The sequence below is a fragment of the Myotis brandtii genome, unplaced genomic scaffold (genome assembly GCF_000412655.1).
Source record: "Myotis brandtii unplaced genomic scaffold, ASM41265v1 scaffold123, whole genome shotgun sequence".
Taxonomy (NCBI): domain Eukaryota; kingdom Metazoa; phylum Chordata; class Mammalia; order Chiroptera; family Vespertilionidae; genus Myotis; species Myotis brandtii.
The window spans coordinates 7,882,391-7,899,627 of record NW_005354291.1 but is presented as its reverse complement, the minus strand read 5'-3'; the positions used below and the strand labels follow the sequence as shown (position 1 = coordinate 7,899,627).

Below are 17,237 nucleotides of genomic sequence, written 5' to 3'. Positions count from 1 at the left end.
GGCGCCCCAACTCCCCAATCGGCCCTGCTCTGAGCCCAACCAGGGGCTGCACCTAGGGATTGGGCCTGCCCTCTGCCACCCAGGAGCAGGCCTAAGCCAGCAGGTCATTATCTCCTGAGGGGTCCCAGACTGCGAGAGGGCACAGGATGGGCTGAGGGACTCCCCCCACACCCCGAGTGCACAAATTTTTGTGCATTGGGCCTCTAGTAATTTTATAGAATTTATTGGGGTGACATTGGTTAATAAAATTATATAAGTTTCGGGTCTGCAATACATCATATGTATATTGTATTGTGTGTTCACCACCCAAACTCAAGTCTCCTTCCATCACCATTTGTCCCCCCTTTACCCTCTTCTGCCTCCCCACCTCCCACCTTCCTAAAACGCTGGTAATCATCATGCTGTTGTCTGGGTCTAAGAAGGTTTTGTTTTGTTGTTTTTTTGTTTTCTTCTTTCTTTTTAAATATATTTTATTGATTTTTTTACAGAGAGGAAGGGAGAAGGATAGAGAGTTAGAAACATCCATGAGAGAGAAACATCGATCAGCCACCTCCTGCATACTCCCCACTGGGGATGTGCCCGCAATCAAGGTACATGCCCTTGACCGGAATCGAACCTGGGACCCTTGAGTCCGCAAGCCAATGCTCTATCCACTGAACCAAACCGGCCAGGGCTGTTTTGTTTTGTTTTGTTTCTTAATCCCTTAACCTTTTTCACCCAGCCCCTCAACACTCCTCCCATCTAATAGCTATCAGCCTTTTTGCCCTCTCTGGACAAATTAACAGAGGAGTCAATTGAGGCTAAATTTGGATTTATATCACTTGCTACTGAAGACTAAATAAGAAAAACTACCTACCTTATATAGGAATAAGTTTGTAGACCACTACATAGAAGATAACCAACAATGTTAATAATTATATGCCCTAACCGGTTTGGCTCAGTGGATAGAGCGTCGGCCTGCGGACTCAAGGGTCCCAGGTTTGATTCCGGTCAAGGGCATGTACCTTGGTTGCGGGCACATCCCCAGTGGGGAGTGTGCAGGAGGCAGCTGACCGATGTTTCTCTCTCACCGATGTTTCTAACTCTCTATCCCTCTCCCTTCCTCTCTGTAAAAAATCAATAAAATATATTAAAAAAATAATAATAATTATAATTAGTATTAATATAAGAGGGTGCTCCTTTTCCTTCTATAATGAGTGTGCCCAGATTTTGCACTGTAAAACTCAACATCTATAAACATCTGCCAAACATAAATGCAATTGCATTCTGGGTAATTTCGTTAAATTCAACAATACTTATTTGTTACGGTGCCTGTTTTTCTCAATAAATTGAGACCCCCAAGGGTTGTACAGTGCCTTCTTTATGGTAGATGTTTAAAAATTATTTGTTATTGATAATGTATGAAATTAATTTCTACTCCTGCTGGCTAATATCTAAATTACCACAAACACTAGACTACTTAAGTGAATTTTCAAGATCTGATATAATATAATGCACTATGGGAAAGACATTAACTTTTCCATATATTTAAAGAAATGTTTTTATTCCAGTTCAGAAAATTAAATTATCAGGATTTGAAATGGTTTTTAACTGGGTTTGCAGTTTAGGGTTGTTTATGAAATATAGAAATATTTTTTTAAATGAAAAAGGGTGAAATATTTTTTAAATGAAAAAGCCAAAATGGATAAACAGCATTTCTGGGGCATGCTGAATTAAATTCAATCTCAACAACTTTGGGAAAGTAAGATTTTCCCTCTGTATAGGAAAACCAACGTTGATGACACTAGGTTGAGATTACCAGTAGAATTTATTCTGCAATCATTGCCTTGGGGTTTGCACCATTCCCTGGAATCACAGTAAATTACTTTGTAACTCAGACTTTAAGCTCTACCTTGGTGGATTTGCTTGATATGTCAGTAACCTCATTTAAAATAATTCCTCTATTATGCATTATAAATGAATACTTTTAATTTTAGACATCATGCTGGAAGGAGATTTCTTATAAAGGATTTTCCTCATAAAATTTAACCAGGATTTTTATTTGGAAGTGATGCCTTATCTCCTCTAATATCTTCCTTTTAAGAACAGCTCCAATTCATTGAGGATTTATCTGTGCCAGTCACTCTGTTAGGCACTTATACCTGTTATCACATCTAATCCTCTTGATAACCTTATAAGGAAAGAGTTTCTATTTTATAGATTTAAAAAATAGAGATAGTTAAAGGCACTTGCACAAGGTCAAACGGCTAGAAGATGGAAAAACTAACAGTTCAGATTCATACCTGCCTGACTCCAAAGTTGATGCTTTTTACTGGCTCGATAGAAATGACTGTCAGTGAAACTTCACACAGATAACAAAATACAGTCACATTATTGTTAAAAAAGTTTGGTAAACTTCAAATATTATGCCTCTAGATTCCTCCTCCCTTTCTCCATCATAGATACCTACAAATATGATATCATTTCAATAGTTGAGGTTTATGTTATTTTTGCATGCCTTTAGTGCTATACCATTTGATTGTTTCAGGTGAGCTAAATCGTAATATCTAATATTTAATTCAGTGCTTGCTTGGTTCCAGGGACTCTGCTAAGCACCCTATATGTATACTAGAGTCCTGGTGCACAAAATTCATGCACAGGGGGCGGGGGGGCGGGGGTGTCCAGCCCAGCCTGAACCCTCTCCAATCCGGGACCCCTCAGAGGCTGTCCAACTGCTGGTTTAGGCCCGATCCCTCTCACAATCCGGGACCTCTGCCTCCTAACTGCTCACCTGCTTGCCTGCCTGATCATCCCTAACTGCCCCCCCTGCCAGCCTGATCACCCCTAACCACCTTTGCTTGCTGACCTGATCGCCCCTAACTGCCCTCATGGCCACCCTTGTTGCCCCCAACTGCCCCCCCCCACCAGCCTGGTTGCCCCTTACTGCCCCCTCTTCTGGCCTGGTCACCCCTAACTGCCCCCCCTACCAGCCTGATCACCCATAACCACCTCTGCCTGCCAGCCTGGTTGCTCCCAACTGCCCCCCTCTGCCATCCTAGTCACTCCCAACTGTACCCCCTGCCAGCCTGGTTGCCCCACGCAGCCTGCTGTTCAGTCATTTGGTCGTCCCTCACTAACCCCCCTGCTGGCCTGGTCGCCCCACACAGCCTGCTGTTCAATCGTTTGGTCATCCCTCATTAACCCCCCTGCCGGCCTGGTCACCCCACGAAGCCTGCTGTTCAGTCGTTTGGTTGTTCCTCACTAACCCCCCTGCTGGACTTGTTGCCCCAGGCAGCCTGTATGTCGTTACTGTTACTGTGATGATGTCCCAGACAATTTGCATATTCCTCTTTTATTAGTGTAGATATCTACAAATCTACATGTATGTAATATATGTGTATATAATCCTCACTATGCTCTATGAGGTAGGTACTGTTATTACCCTGATTTACAGACAGGGTACAGAGAGGTTATGCAAGTTGCCTGAGGTCACAGAACTACTCAGTGAGAGATGGGGATTCAACCCCAGGCAATGTGGCTCTGGAACCTGCCTCAATCCCCAACCATGGCTCCTCGCATGTCACTGATTGCCCAAGTACTGGGAAATATTTGGAAAGCTAAGAACTTTCCACTAGAAATTAAATAAATGAAATGGCGTTGAAGATGGTGATAAGGGGCCATGAGTTAAAGTTTACAGTAGCTTTTAAAAGATGAGAACGACCCCTGACCAACAATCAGCATGGAATTTGGACCTCAGTTCTACAAACATATGAAACAATTCTTCCAACAACCTGAGTTTGGAAGTGAATTTATCCACAGAATTTCCAGAAATGACCATGACTATGATGACCCATGATACGCTCAAAATTTGGCTTTCAGAATTGAGAAAATAAATTTGCATTGTTTAAAAATAATTACCAATTCCAAATATCTCATCTATATGCCACTACTGAAATTTACACTCAACTTTATCTTTATTTTGTGGAAAATGAGTTGGGATTTAAATTCAAGCTGTTGTAACAACTGCTTTTGGTAAAATGCCTACCCAGTTATTGGCACTTAGATGTTATGAAAGCAAGAAGGAGAATGAAATAAGAACAGCAGCTGTTCTCCACTGGCTGTTGGATTAGTATGACATGGATCAGATGGATTAGCAGGCAACTGGTTGGTCAGTCTGATGGCAGCTATGCTGATTAAAAACTTCAGAAGTGAGAAATTTACTGTAACAAATGTGTCTTACTGACATAATTTTTTTTCACATGTTAAGGTATTCAAAATTATAACAGATGGTCACTAGAGGAAAAAACACAATTAAATCAATTAAATTATTAAAATACATTTTTAATCAAAGATTTAGGGTAAATAAGTCACACTTATACTCTTCTTACTGACATTCTCTCAAGTGTTTGAGGACAACTGATGTATCTTTTCTGAGCCTGCTCTAATATATGATAAATATTAGCCATCATCCCACAAACCTTCCATGACACATTCACCCTTTTCCTCAAAAATTAACCTACTTTCCTATATTCATCTAAAGTATGGCACCTGAAGTATATGTTTTCCAGATTTAACTTAGCAAACAGAATATATAACAGGGCTATCACCTTTCTTATTTTAGATCAATAATTTGCCAACTCTGGGATATGTGTCAGTATTTTGATAAAAGTGCAAATTTCTAGACCCAAATCCACAGATTCTGATGAATTTATTTAGTCTGGGTAGGGTCTCTCACAAATAAATTTTCAACACCTTGGTGATTTAGACTCTGGTGAGCCATCGACCACTGTTTGAGCAGCCATGTCTATTAAAATTATTAAGATCCCATTAGCTATTTTGAAATCCTATCAGAGGACTGACACCTGATGAACTTCCTGCTCACTAAACCCCTAAGATTACACATATGAGTTCCCAGACTATCAGGTTTTGGGGAACGAATCACCAGAGCTTTTACTTATTACTATTAAATTACATCATAACAGATGTAGCACTCTAACCTGTGAAGATCTTATGAAATCTTGATTTTTGTCATACATGATTGTATATATAAAACCTCCCACCAGATATATTTTATAAGTGGTCTCTGTAAATCTTTCTTAATGTCAGTGGCTCAGTCTTCACAAGGTGCCTCTAAACAAAGCCTCTCACTTGACCTACTGGGGTACTCTCACAAGCCAGGCATTTTTCTCCTTTTCTTCTTTACCTTTGCCATACAACCACACTATTTTCTTCTATGTTATTCATGAATAGTATTTTTTTTAAATGTTATTTCCACCATTTTCTCTAATAAACTAGCAAGTAGGAAAAAATGTATGAAATTCTCCTTGTTTCCTGGTCATTTGGAAAAATGAATTATATACAAGCCCAAATAGAAAATAATAGTTATTTCTAGAAAAGCATATAAGGATAAGTGATGGATGTGGAAAACAGGGGGTGAGGGTGAGGGTGAGGGCAGGATTGGGGGGATGAGGGGACATTGGGGGGATAAGGACACATTTGTAATATCTTATTCAATAAAGGGAAAAAAAGAAATTGCTTAAGACATGTTCTCTAATCAAACAGAAATAAAACTTAATGACTTAAAAAAATAAATAGTATGTTTTTTTAATGGAAAAAATGATCTGAATATGTATAAATGCATTAGAATGAGGGTCCTATAGAGCCCATCTGAGGAAAGCTGGTGGAGGTGGACTCCTGGTCGAATCTACAATCAGCCAGCACTCTGTCCACAGATCACCATTACGGTCCCTCAGCTCCCACACCCTTGGGTAAGTACTTGGCTTACCTGCAGACAAGGCAGTTACCAATAGAATTGATAATTGTTCAATATGCTATATGATACAGATAAATATATACATATATTTATAATTTTTAAATTATGTATATAAAATAATATATATAATTTTAAAATTGTTATCCAAAATAACACTATATGTTAATAAACCCATTAAGACATATCTTTCTTAACTAAACTTTGTTCTATAAAAGGATTTATTCCACAGAATTCTACCAAAACTAATTTTTTTTATTCCCCAGAAGCATCAACTAGAAAAATCTGCCATTCCCGGCATACACAACTGGAAAAAAAAAAGTTTTAATCTCCATGGCAACAGTGTTCAGACACACATATGCAAACTTTTAACATCTATTTAAATGAGTCAATTAATAGTTCTGAAAATTTAATAAAATGGATAATTTACTCAGTGTTTCTGGCTGCTGGCCATCTTTTCTTTTGCTTTTCATTTTAAACTGAACAGGAAGGAAAGGATTGCACTAGTCTTCAATGACATTTCAATAAACAGTAACCTAAATGACAATAGAATAGACGCTTTTAAATGCTACTGTATTTAACATGTAGTCTTATTTTTAAAAGCACTTGAGTTAAAACCTTTGTTGATAAAGATTTTATCAAGTTTCTCCTAAAAGAGCTCAATAAAAATAGAAGGGGAAAATAATAGATAGGATGGGCACATTAGCACCACAGTTACGGCTATGAACAATGCTTAATGTTCAAAACAGAACTTGGATAAGTAAAGCTGTGAAAGTAGAAGTCAAGAGAAGGTCACACTATTTGTGCTTCAGTTGTTAAGTTTGTGTTTAATCATATATCTTGGGATTGTTTTCTGGGCTTATTACAATAAGAGTGTTTTTTGCTGCTCTTCTGTGGTGGAGCATTTTAACCATAGCTAAATTTACAGTGTTCTCCAGAGATGCTCATTTCAAACTCAGATTAACGGAGGCTGGCCTTGCCCCCCTTCATCTCCTACATCTGAACTTCTCAGTGGCAGAGGTGTATGTGGGCTATGTGATGACCCTTTGCTACACAGTATCTTCAAAAAATCATCATCAGTAGATTATAGCACCCTGGGCACAGAGAACAAAACTATCATCCACAACATAAGATTATGTTTGCTTTTAACAGTGTGAATTATTAATGAAATACATTGTCATGTTTCTCACATATATTTACCATCTTTATTTTTTTTTTTGGTTTTTAGTTCTAAGCTCATCTATTTATCTAGCATGTTATTTTTTATTTCTGAGTTTTGAAAACTATTTTTTAAATCTCTTTAACTCAATGTAAGAGAACCAAAGAAATAGTAAAATGTAAAGCCAAATCTCACAGTCAAGAGAACCAAATTAAATGGGGATGCACAGAATAGTCACAAAAAGCACAGCTGGTTTATTGATTTGATTCATTCATTCATTCATTCATTCATTCAACATACCTCCTCCCTATCTCAGATCCATCTTTCCAAAGCTTCCAGATTAATCTTCTCAACACAAACTTTGCTTATGTGCTTTACTTTTCAAGAGATCATAATAAACCTCTCCCTCCTCATTGTACCTTAATTTTGCTAGGACCTAATATTATATGTCTGGTAATTAGTAGATAATAAGTATTTGTTGAAAGTTTGAGATAATTCCTTTTGTCTAGTTTGTCCTTCCTGATTCCATTCACTTGCTCTACCCTAGTAAGCCTTGTTTTTCATCACTGCCCAAAGAAAACCTTCTGCTCAGGAAATTTATTTTAAAAGTCCCATGTTTGAGTCGGGGGAGAGGGGAGTGAGGGGACAATGGGGCAATACAGACACGTATGTAATACCTTAATCAATAAAGAAAAAACATTATTAATAAATAAATAAATAAAAGTCCCATGCTTATTCCATGTCATTGCTCTTGACTTCTTCCTTTATACAATACATGGTTCTGTACCCCTGTAAATACTAAGCATCTCTAATTAATACTAAAAATAACATTCTGCATTATAAGAAATGCCCTTTGGTTCCTTGGCTTTCATGTCATATTTCATAATATGACACTTAGTTTTAGCCATGAAAGTAAACAAAATATTAACCACAAAAATGTGATACATTCTTTATTCATTCATGACTGCATTACCCATTTATTCCCACACTCAAAATTCATTCATTACAACAAATATTTTTTGGATGTCAATCAGTACCAAACAATGTGCTAAGTGTGTGAGAAGAGAGAGAGAGAGAAGGAGAGAGAGAATAAAGAAAACAGAAATACATTTTCCTTATAGAGCTTACAATAGAGAAAGAGGGGATATTAATCAACTTGTTCGAAAAGTCAGCGATTATAATCCACTATTAGTACTACAAAGGAAAAGCATAGGAAACAATAGTACCCCTAATAGGAAATGTTAAAGGGCAAGGGGCAGTCTAAGAAGAATTTTCTAAGAAAGAGATATTTGACTAAAGTTTGAAAAATGTGTAGGCTAGGTGGGAATGATATTCTAAAGTAGTAAGAAGAATCAGAGATAAGGGCGTTTTATCACAGTGGAGAGAACAGAACACATTTAAGAAATCAAAAAGAATCAGTATATAGACAAAAGATAACTTGAAATATAGTAGCAAAACCTACAATGGCCAAGAACAGTGGAGACTTTTTTTGGTCTTTATTATAGAAATAAAGGTAGATCACTATAAACTCTAAAGTAGGGAGTGACAAACATCTCTAATTGCTGTGAAGAGAACAGATTAGAGTGGGCAAAAATGGAGTCGAGAAGTCTTTTTGGAAGGCAATGGAGGGGCTTGCTCAGAGTGTTCAGGGAGAACCAGGAAGGGCCGCTCAGTCTGCATAGGAAACACTTGTTTCTCAGAAGACAATGCTTAAGCTGTCTCATGAGGAGCAGGAGTTAGTTAATAAGGTAATGGAGGAATGGGTATTCAAGTCTCTGACTCAAACTGCTAGATCATTTACTTCTTGCTGATCTTTCTGCTCCTCTCTGCTTTTTATTATAAGCCTACACTTTGGATGTGTAACAATACTCCCCTGCTTCCTCAAGTCTGGGTGTACTTCCTCAATATTGAAATCTTCTTTTCAGCCTCCCTCTAAAATATTCATGCATTTAATTCCTTGTTTATTCATACATTTAAGTTGTGTACTGTGTATCAGATACTCTGCTAATGACAAAGGAATTACAACCCTTATAAAACTCAAAGTCACTTGAAGAACAGGATGTTATAAATAGATTCATGCTTTCATTCAACATTATTTATTGAATAGCTACTATGTACTACCATAAGGATACAACAATGAAACAAGAAAATCATTGATCCTGTAGGTCTTGGCTCTAGTCAACCCACTTTCAATTATTCTCAAAATGCAGTTAAATATATAAAAATAAGATACTCTGGAGAGGATTTTTCAAATTATTAGTCTGAAAATAGATTTTGAAATCAACTTAGAAGGTCAAAACTAATATTAAAAATAAAGAATATAGAGTAGAAATATGGAAGTGCACTGATTGCAATAAGTCTAAGTATTGGTAGAAGATATTTTATGACATTATCATTTTGTGTGCATGCTTGTGCGTGTGTAGGTTGGATAAAAGCAGGGTCACAGCTGTTCATATGAAAAAATAATACAATATTTACTAAATAATAACACAAGAATAAACTCCGTGTTTTGTGTACCCACAACTGTAAACCTACCTTTGCCCCACCCTGTATGTGTCTTACCAAGAAAAGAGTTTGAAAGCCAGTGCTCTAAAGAAGTGACGAGAAAGGAGGGAGACTGGTGTGTTAACCAGGGAATGCTTTAGTCATTTTAGAAGTTAAAGACAAATTATCAGCTATGCATCCCATTTCAATAGCTACAGAATATTCTCAGTCCCTTAAAACCCACAACATCTTTGAGTCCTGCTGCTTTCAACCATACCATTTTGTGCTTGGTTGATGGCTTATACCCAAAACTACACCTTAGAGAATGAATGTATTCAAACTGGATGTCAGCCTTAATCAGATTCAGCATATACATACTTAATGCTCCATTTCCTCTTTGTTAGCAGAGCTTAAGTGTACAGGGATATGTCTCAAAATCTTACCAATAATACTACAACATTATGTCTGTTGAATACTAAATCACTTTATCAACTCTGAGCTTTACTATACTAAATAGTTCTAATTGGCAAAGTGGTCTTATCTACTTCAGAAGAAGGAAGGGGCTTAGAAAAGAGGTCAGATTCTGTGAATTATCTCAGAAAATAATTACCACTTTTAAAAAGGAGTGTAAATATTCTAACTATAGCCAATAATAACTTTTACTAATCCAGACACAATACTAGTATAAAACACTGTGTAGATATACAATATCACATTGTTATTTTAGATCTTTCTATGTTGAAACAAGATTTAAGCTGTCAGTAGTTTGGGAGCCTATTAACGCATTTGAGTTTCGAAACTTTTCTTCCCAATTCTTCATCATTGTTTCACCCTAAATATTGAGAACAAATCATATTATTGAAGTATCACAGAAGTATCTGAGCAACCTCTGGGGATTATAAATTTGGGATCTGATATATACTGATCCTGGAAACTGTAAACTCCTCATATATAAAGACTGGAGACCTACAGGAGAGCTAATATTTGTACTCCAACCCCCATTCGAACCACCACCAAAAAGGATTTTTAAAGACATTCCAAACAGACTCAAAGCTAATGCACTTTGAAGAGCTGTGGAAAGCTGTGACTTTACCTTTGAAGCCCAACACTGCACTCATACCCCGATAGAGTAGAATGAGGAATTTTAGAAGAAGTGACATGGAAATGGTAGAAGGGGCCGGTAGAAATCCTAGATCTGGTGGACAATTACAGAGTCCACAAGAATGGCTCATTATTGAAGGATTGATGGAAAGCCTCAGTGCAAGGGAATCAAGACCAAAAAGAATGAGGCAGAGAAGGGAATGAAAGGCCACTTCTGTTGGAGCCCAGGATGTTTCCTGTCCCCAACTCTCATAACTAACATTGTTGCACATGCAGAATAAGATGCACAGTAAGAGTATTTATGTGAAAAACTCATCTACGAATAAAGCATATATTGCTCTATTGCCATATGAGAATGTGTGTTTATGTAAATGTATAAGAAAAAGAGACCTCCTAACTGAAGAATAAAGACTGACTTTCTCTGGGTAGAATAATAGAAGTGAGGATGTTATGTTTAAATTTTACCATCTTGACCACTTTGAACAGTATGAAACACAGTCACATTGCTATTAAACTATGACCACCATCCATCCCCAGAACTCTTTCAACTGAAACTCTGAACCCAGTAAACAATAACTGCCCCTGCCCTGTACAATCACCATTCTACTTTCTATGTCTACGAATTTAACTACTTCAGGTACCTCATATAAGTGGAATCATGCAGTATTTGTCTTTTCTGACTGGCTTATTTCATTTAACATAATGTCCTCAAGGTCCATCCACGTTGTTGCATGTGTCAGACTATCCTTTTTTAAAGCCAAATAAAATTCCATTGTCTGTATATACCACATTTTGTTTATCCTTTCATCCATCTTCGAGCCCTTGGGTTGCTTCCACCTTTTATCTATTGTGAATAATGCTACTATAAACATGAGTGTGCAAGTACCTCTTTCAGACCCTGATTTCAATTCTTTGGGGTATATTCCCAGAAGAAGAATTGCTGATTATATGATAATTCTATTTTTAATGTTTTGAGAAACTGCCATACTATTTTTTTTATAGCTGCTGCATCATTTTATATACCGGAGGCTAGAAGTTAGAAATCAAGGTCTCAGATTGTTATTTCTTCTAGACACTGTGAGGAAGGATCTATTCCAGTGATGGTGAACCTATGACACGTGTGTCAGAGGTGACACACAAACTCATTTTTTTGGTTGATTTTTCTTTGTTAAACAGCATTTAATGGCCTCCTTTTCTTCTCCCTCATTATAGTGCTTTATACTCTCTTAACATCCCTCTTGCAATATAAAAAGTCAAGAGCAGATGTCAAAGTGCCACATCACACTAAAATTAATCTTGTCTCACAAATTCGTTTAACACATATGTATATTTTTAGTAACATCAATGTAGTAATAAACACTTATTAATAAGCATTGGTGATTACAGTGGTGAATAAACTAAGTCCTGTGTTGCCAGAACTAATGTTCTAAAAGAAAGCACGGGAAATCTATACAAACATGTTCAGTGGGAAGAGGATTTGATTGGGGATATACAGAACAAACATGAGCACAGAAACAGGGAAATCCAAGTGGTCTGGAGATCAGAAAGTATTTCTTGTAGGAAGTATATAGAGCAATCATGACAAATTGGCAGAAATTACTCAGGTTAACAGAGGGTGCTGCAGGCAGTGACACCATCATGGGGCCAAGCTCAGAACTGAGAGAATGCGTGACATGTTCCATAAATCCAAGGGAGTTCAGAGTGGCTAGAGCTCAGATTGCAATTTAAAATGTGAGAGATGAGGCCGGAGAGAAATGCAGAGGCCAGATCAGGAAGTACCTTATAAATAAAATTCATCTACCAACCAGGCCACTTATGAGAATAAAAAGGGGCACCTTTAATAATTAGGTGGGAGCAGTAGGTGTAAACCAGGGCTATCAGAGAGTAACTGGAATGCATGGCCACACAACTTTTAAACCACAAGTACTAAGGTCATTACAGAATTTTATAGAGAGGAGTGGCTCAATACTATTACATTTAATAAGCTTGCCCTAGCTGAAGTATAATAAACAAATGGGAGAGGGGAGGGGGGAAAGCAGGAAGATCCATTAAGACCACTGTGATGACTCCTACATGTGAGACGATGGTGGCCTGAATCACTGTTACAATTGTGAGAGTTAACAGAATAATGTCCAAAAATACGATAATAAACAAATGGGAGAGGGGAGGGGGGAAAGCAGGGAGATCCATTAAGACCACTGTGATGACACCTACGTGTGAGACAATGGTGGCCTGAATCACTGTTACAATTGTGAACCTATAAGAAAATTGATGGCGTAATATTAGGTTGAACTATATGAAACTGCTGCTCACCATTTTTTTAACTGCAAACAGTTTTAAAAGGTTCAACTAATAGGTTTGCAGGAAATCGGATTTATTAGACTTTAGTGTGTGCTAGACAAATTAACAATTTGAAATACTTATGTGTTATGTTTTTTCCCATGTGACCAATACTGGCTGAATCTTAGACTATGAGGGCATCCTATTATTGTAGGGAATCAGAGATTGGAGGCAGGGGAGGAAGAGAACAACGAATAAAGATCTGAAATCTGTGGTTTCTGAATCCAAAAGGTTAGAATTCAGGTAAGAATCCATTAGGGTATTTGAAAGTAAATGGAATTTGCTCGCCGCTGAATTAGTTCCTCCACAATCCACCATCACCAACTCCTAGACTAGACCAGCCCCTGAACCAGTGATGACAAAAGAATTGGCAGAGGTGTGAGGGTCCCCTGAAGAATTCATAACACTGGAATATTATCCCTCTTACAAAGGGAATGTTGGGAGTAATAGAGAAATTAAATAAAATATAGACTAGGATGCCTGCTAGGTTTCTAGTTGGACAGTGGGCTGACAGTGCTTTTCTAAATATTTATTGGAGAAGAAGAGCTTGAAGAAAAGTAGAAGACAATAAATGTGTAAATTCTAACTTCCAAAATTATTTTATTTCTTTTTATTAATTCCGACCTCTCTTTAGATAATTCAGTATTATGCAGGTTTTTATGATTAGAGAATTTTTTAATTTATTAAATTTTCAGATAAATGAAACTATTACTGCAGGGCAAATGTGTGTACATTTACTCAAGCAAGTTTACTCAGATTTTGAGTGTATGTTTCCAATCTTTCTAACATCAAGTCCAGGAGTTCTACTTTACTAAATTGAGTTGTAAATTTAGAAAATTTATAATAATAATAATACCAGTTTTTTAGTAAAACCATCAAGTTGGGGGAAATAATTACGTTTACTTCTTGCAAACCTTTCACTCAGCAGAAAATGACAAAAGTAACATTTCTCTCACACCACTCTATAAAAATAAAGTTAAGAGAAAGGGAGTAAAGAGGAAAAATGAAGAATAGTAAGATAAAAATAAAAAAACAGATATAGGGAGATAAGATAAAAGAAAAAATAGTTGTAAGAAAATAAAATAATATTCAACATTGTATACAATCAGTAAAGAAGTTATGGTGGATTTAAAATTCCCTTTAGAATAAGCAATACTGAGTTATTACCTTTATAACTAAATATTTTAATACATAAATCCTAAAGCAGGTCAGGGAAACCTCTTTCTCCACTGAGGTTAATAGTCCACATATAAAGCAAATAAAATTTATCCTATGTGGCATGGAAAATGAATAAAGTAGAAAGTAAAATTTTTAGAAAATGGCTTTTTAAAATTGGGAACATAGACCAAACTCTTAAGTAGCTAAGAAAAATAAGGTAATATAAATTGTTCTATATATTCTTACAATTCTTCAAGATGCTCAATCAACATCTGGTGTTAAATAATACATTTTTTCTCTTTGATTTTGCTTATATGTAGTTTTTAATTGCAATGAGAAAGTAATAAATATATACTGCTTCTATTACTAGGCTTTTTTTTAAAGGGGGAGGGCTTCAGTTTCACATTCTATTTGTGGAGGGGGAGAAACAAGGAGAGGCACTGAGACATCATGAGATAGAGTAAATAAAATAAAATAAAAATCCAACCCAAAGAGAATGAGGAAAAGAAAGAACAAGAATAGGTGGCTTGAGATAAAGAAGGGGGAATAATAAACACAAATGTAAAGATAATTGGGGGAAGGGAACAGTCAAAACTCCTCATCTATCTTAAAACTAATGTTTTAGAGGTTCTACTTCCCCAAACTCCACCTTATCAGATCCTATCTTACCATTCGCATCATAACTTATCTACATCATTCCTATTAAAACAGAGAAAAAAAATCCAGCTTTAAGACCAATGGGTGTCCAACTTTACTTGACTGCTCAGATTTTTTAAAAATATGTAGGGCGGAAAGGCTATGAATCACCTCTAGCTCTAAGTCATGGGCTGACCTCAAAGCCACTGTTTACAGAACACAACAGCTTCTCCAAGTTGATGCCTCCGAGACTTCGCTATGTCCACACATTTGAGAAACCCCACCCTTCATGGGATCTTAAAGTTGTATGCAACCAGACTCTAACTTTAAAAGCAATCGGATAAAAGAAAAATAATTCACAAGGGGAGAAAGACTTGAAAGGCTAGTTATTTTATGGAAAGATTACCAGAGTGTTGAGGTTTTTCAGGTTTCTGCATTCAATTGCCATGCACAATTATAAGAGCATTGCATACTCACCCCTTCCCCTAGATGCCCCTAAGGTGCTCTGTCCTCCCAAAGAAGCTAAGGCTGCTTTGGGGTGAGGCCCTCACTTCACCTCGCAACTGTCAGTGCTCCAGCAACAGCAGTGCTCGCCCAGCACTTGCCCACACCATGGCCTTGGTCTCGGAAGTCACCTGCATCTACTGGGCCCTTATCCTGCATGAAGATGAAGTAACCGTGACAGAGGATAAGAACAGAAGAAAGCAGCTGGGGTAAGTATTGACCCTTTCCGGCCAGGCTTAAAATGCCAAGAGCAAAAGACAAAGAGAGAATCTCTGCGCCTTGGTCTCGGAAGTCACCTTCATCTACTGGGCCCTTATCCTGCATGAAGATGAAGTGACCGTGACAGAGGATAAGATCAGAAGAAAGCAGCTGGGGTAAGTATTGACCCTTTTTCTGGCCAGGCTTGTTTGCAAAGGCTCTGGCCAATGTCCATATTGGGAACCTCATCGACAATACGGAGGCTGGTGGACCTGCCCCAGCAGCTGGTGCTGCACCTGCAGGAGGTCCTGCCCCCTCCACCACTGCTGCGCCAACTGAGAAGAAAGCGGAAGCAAAGAAAGAGGAATCTGATGATGACATGGGCTTTGTTCTTTTTGACTAAACCTCGTGTAACACAGTCAATAAAAAGCGTAACTCTAAAGAAATGAAATAAAAGAGCATTGCATACTCCAAATGTAGTCATATAACTAGTGAGGTATTCACATATCAGAAACTCAGTGATTCAAATACCAATTGTTCGATTGCTAAAATCGGTATCTATACCTAGTGTTCTCTCTGATTATAACATTTACTCTAGAGTACCTACAGACTCAGTGAATGAGAACATGAATCAATAGAATTGGAGTCTTTCAAAAATTTGCCAAGGACTTTGAAATCTTTGGCCTCCATTCTCATATCCCCATTTAGCCAAACAGGCTCTTTGGTTACCCGGCTATTTTGCTGCCCAGTTAGGACCATGAACCCATTACTGACATTTTCCATGAGAAGAAAAACTATCATTACCAAGGGTGAGGGATGGTGACAAACTAGCAGCAAATAATAGTAGCACAATCATTAGATAATAAATAACAGCCAAAAAAGACATAAATAAGCATTAGATACACATGCAATCAAGTATTTCAATTTCAATGAAAATTATATTTAATAATAGGGAGATATTATATTATACATCTTATTTTAGAAATAAAGAGTAAGCAAGTTGTCTCTCACCATACATATTTGATGGACTGTGGCCAAATTATCGAATTTACTTTACTTTCCCACAAGGAACAATTATAGTTTTCACTGCAAATATCCAAATAAAGACTAAGGTTTTCTATTGTGGCCTCAGAGGTCCATTTTTTAAAGTACAAATAACTGGCAGGCTATCCACTTGCATACACATCATTCCAAATTGCAATACAATTCTTGTCAGACAATGTATTTCACACTGTTTAAGTAATGCTCTGAGTGGAGTTCTATAAGATACTGCCAAGCTTACCTGCAGAGAAACACACTTCAGTAGTTCTCACAGAGCATGAAGGCATTTATCATTATTCAAATATAGAAGAAAAGGTTCCGATGTCTTTGACACTATAACTGGCTTGTGGTAAACTGCTGTTAAGCAGTTCAGTGGGCTGTATTTATCCTGCACAATTAGAAGAGATCTCTTATGCCATTCCACACAATACTAAGGAAATCAGAAATGCTCTGGGTGGAATTCCTTCCTTAGCTCTTACCCTGCACTCCCACGACTCAACCACAGACTAATCTAAAAAACAGATTAGCCATCAAAAGGGGGGAAATATGTGAGTGTGTAGGTATGTATGTTTGTATAGGGATAAGTTGTGTGTGTGTGTGTGTGTGTGTGTGTTTAAAGGAAAGCAGTATGTTTTTTCCATCATCCTTTGTCTTATTCATGTAAGTATCTAAGCAGAATGTTTATAAAATCTTTTCACAAAGGTAAATATAGGTTTCCCTGGCTGGGTGGCTCCCTTGGTTGGAGCATCATCACATACACCAAAAGGTTGAGGGTTCAATTCCCAGTCACGGCACATTCCTAGGTTGCAGGATCGATCCCTGATTGCAGTGCATTGAGGAGGCAACCAATTAATGTTTCTCCTCTCC

At 37.4% G+C, this 17,237-nt stretch overlaps 2 protein-coding genes across 5 annotated transcripts in view; one reads left to right on the top strand and one right to left on the bottom strand.

Annotated features, from left to right (window-relative positions):
• LAMA2 (laminin, alpha 2) overlaps positions 1–17,237 on the bottom strand; it is a 476,871-nt gene that overhangs the window by 440,101 nt on the left and 19,533 nt on the right. The window lies entirely within an intron of this gene.
• LOC102261236 (60S acidic ribosomal protein P1-like) lies at positions 15,240–15,732 on the top strand. The gene is made up of 2 exons (XM_005858975.1): positions 15,240–15,310; positions 15,546–15,732. Exons 1-2 carry the CDS (start codon positions 15,240–15,242, stop codon positions 15,730–15,732), a joined length of 258 nt encoding a protein of 85 aa, XP_005859037.1.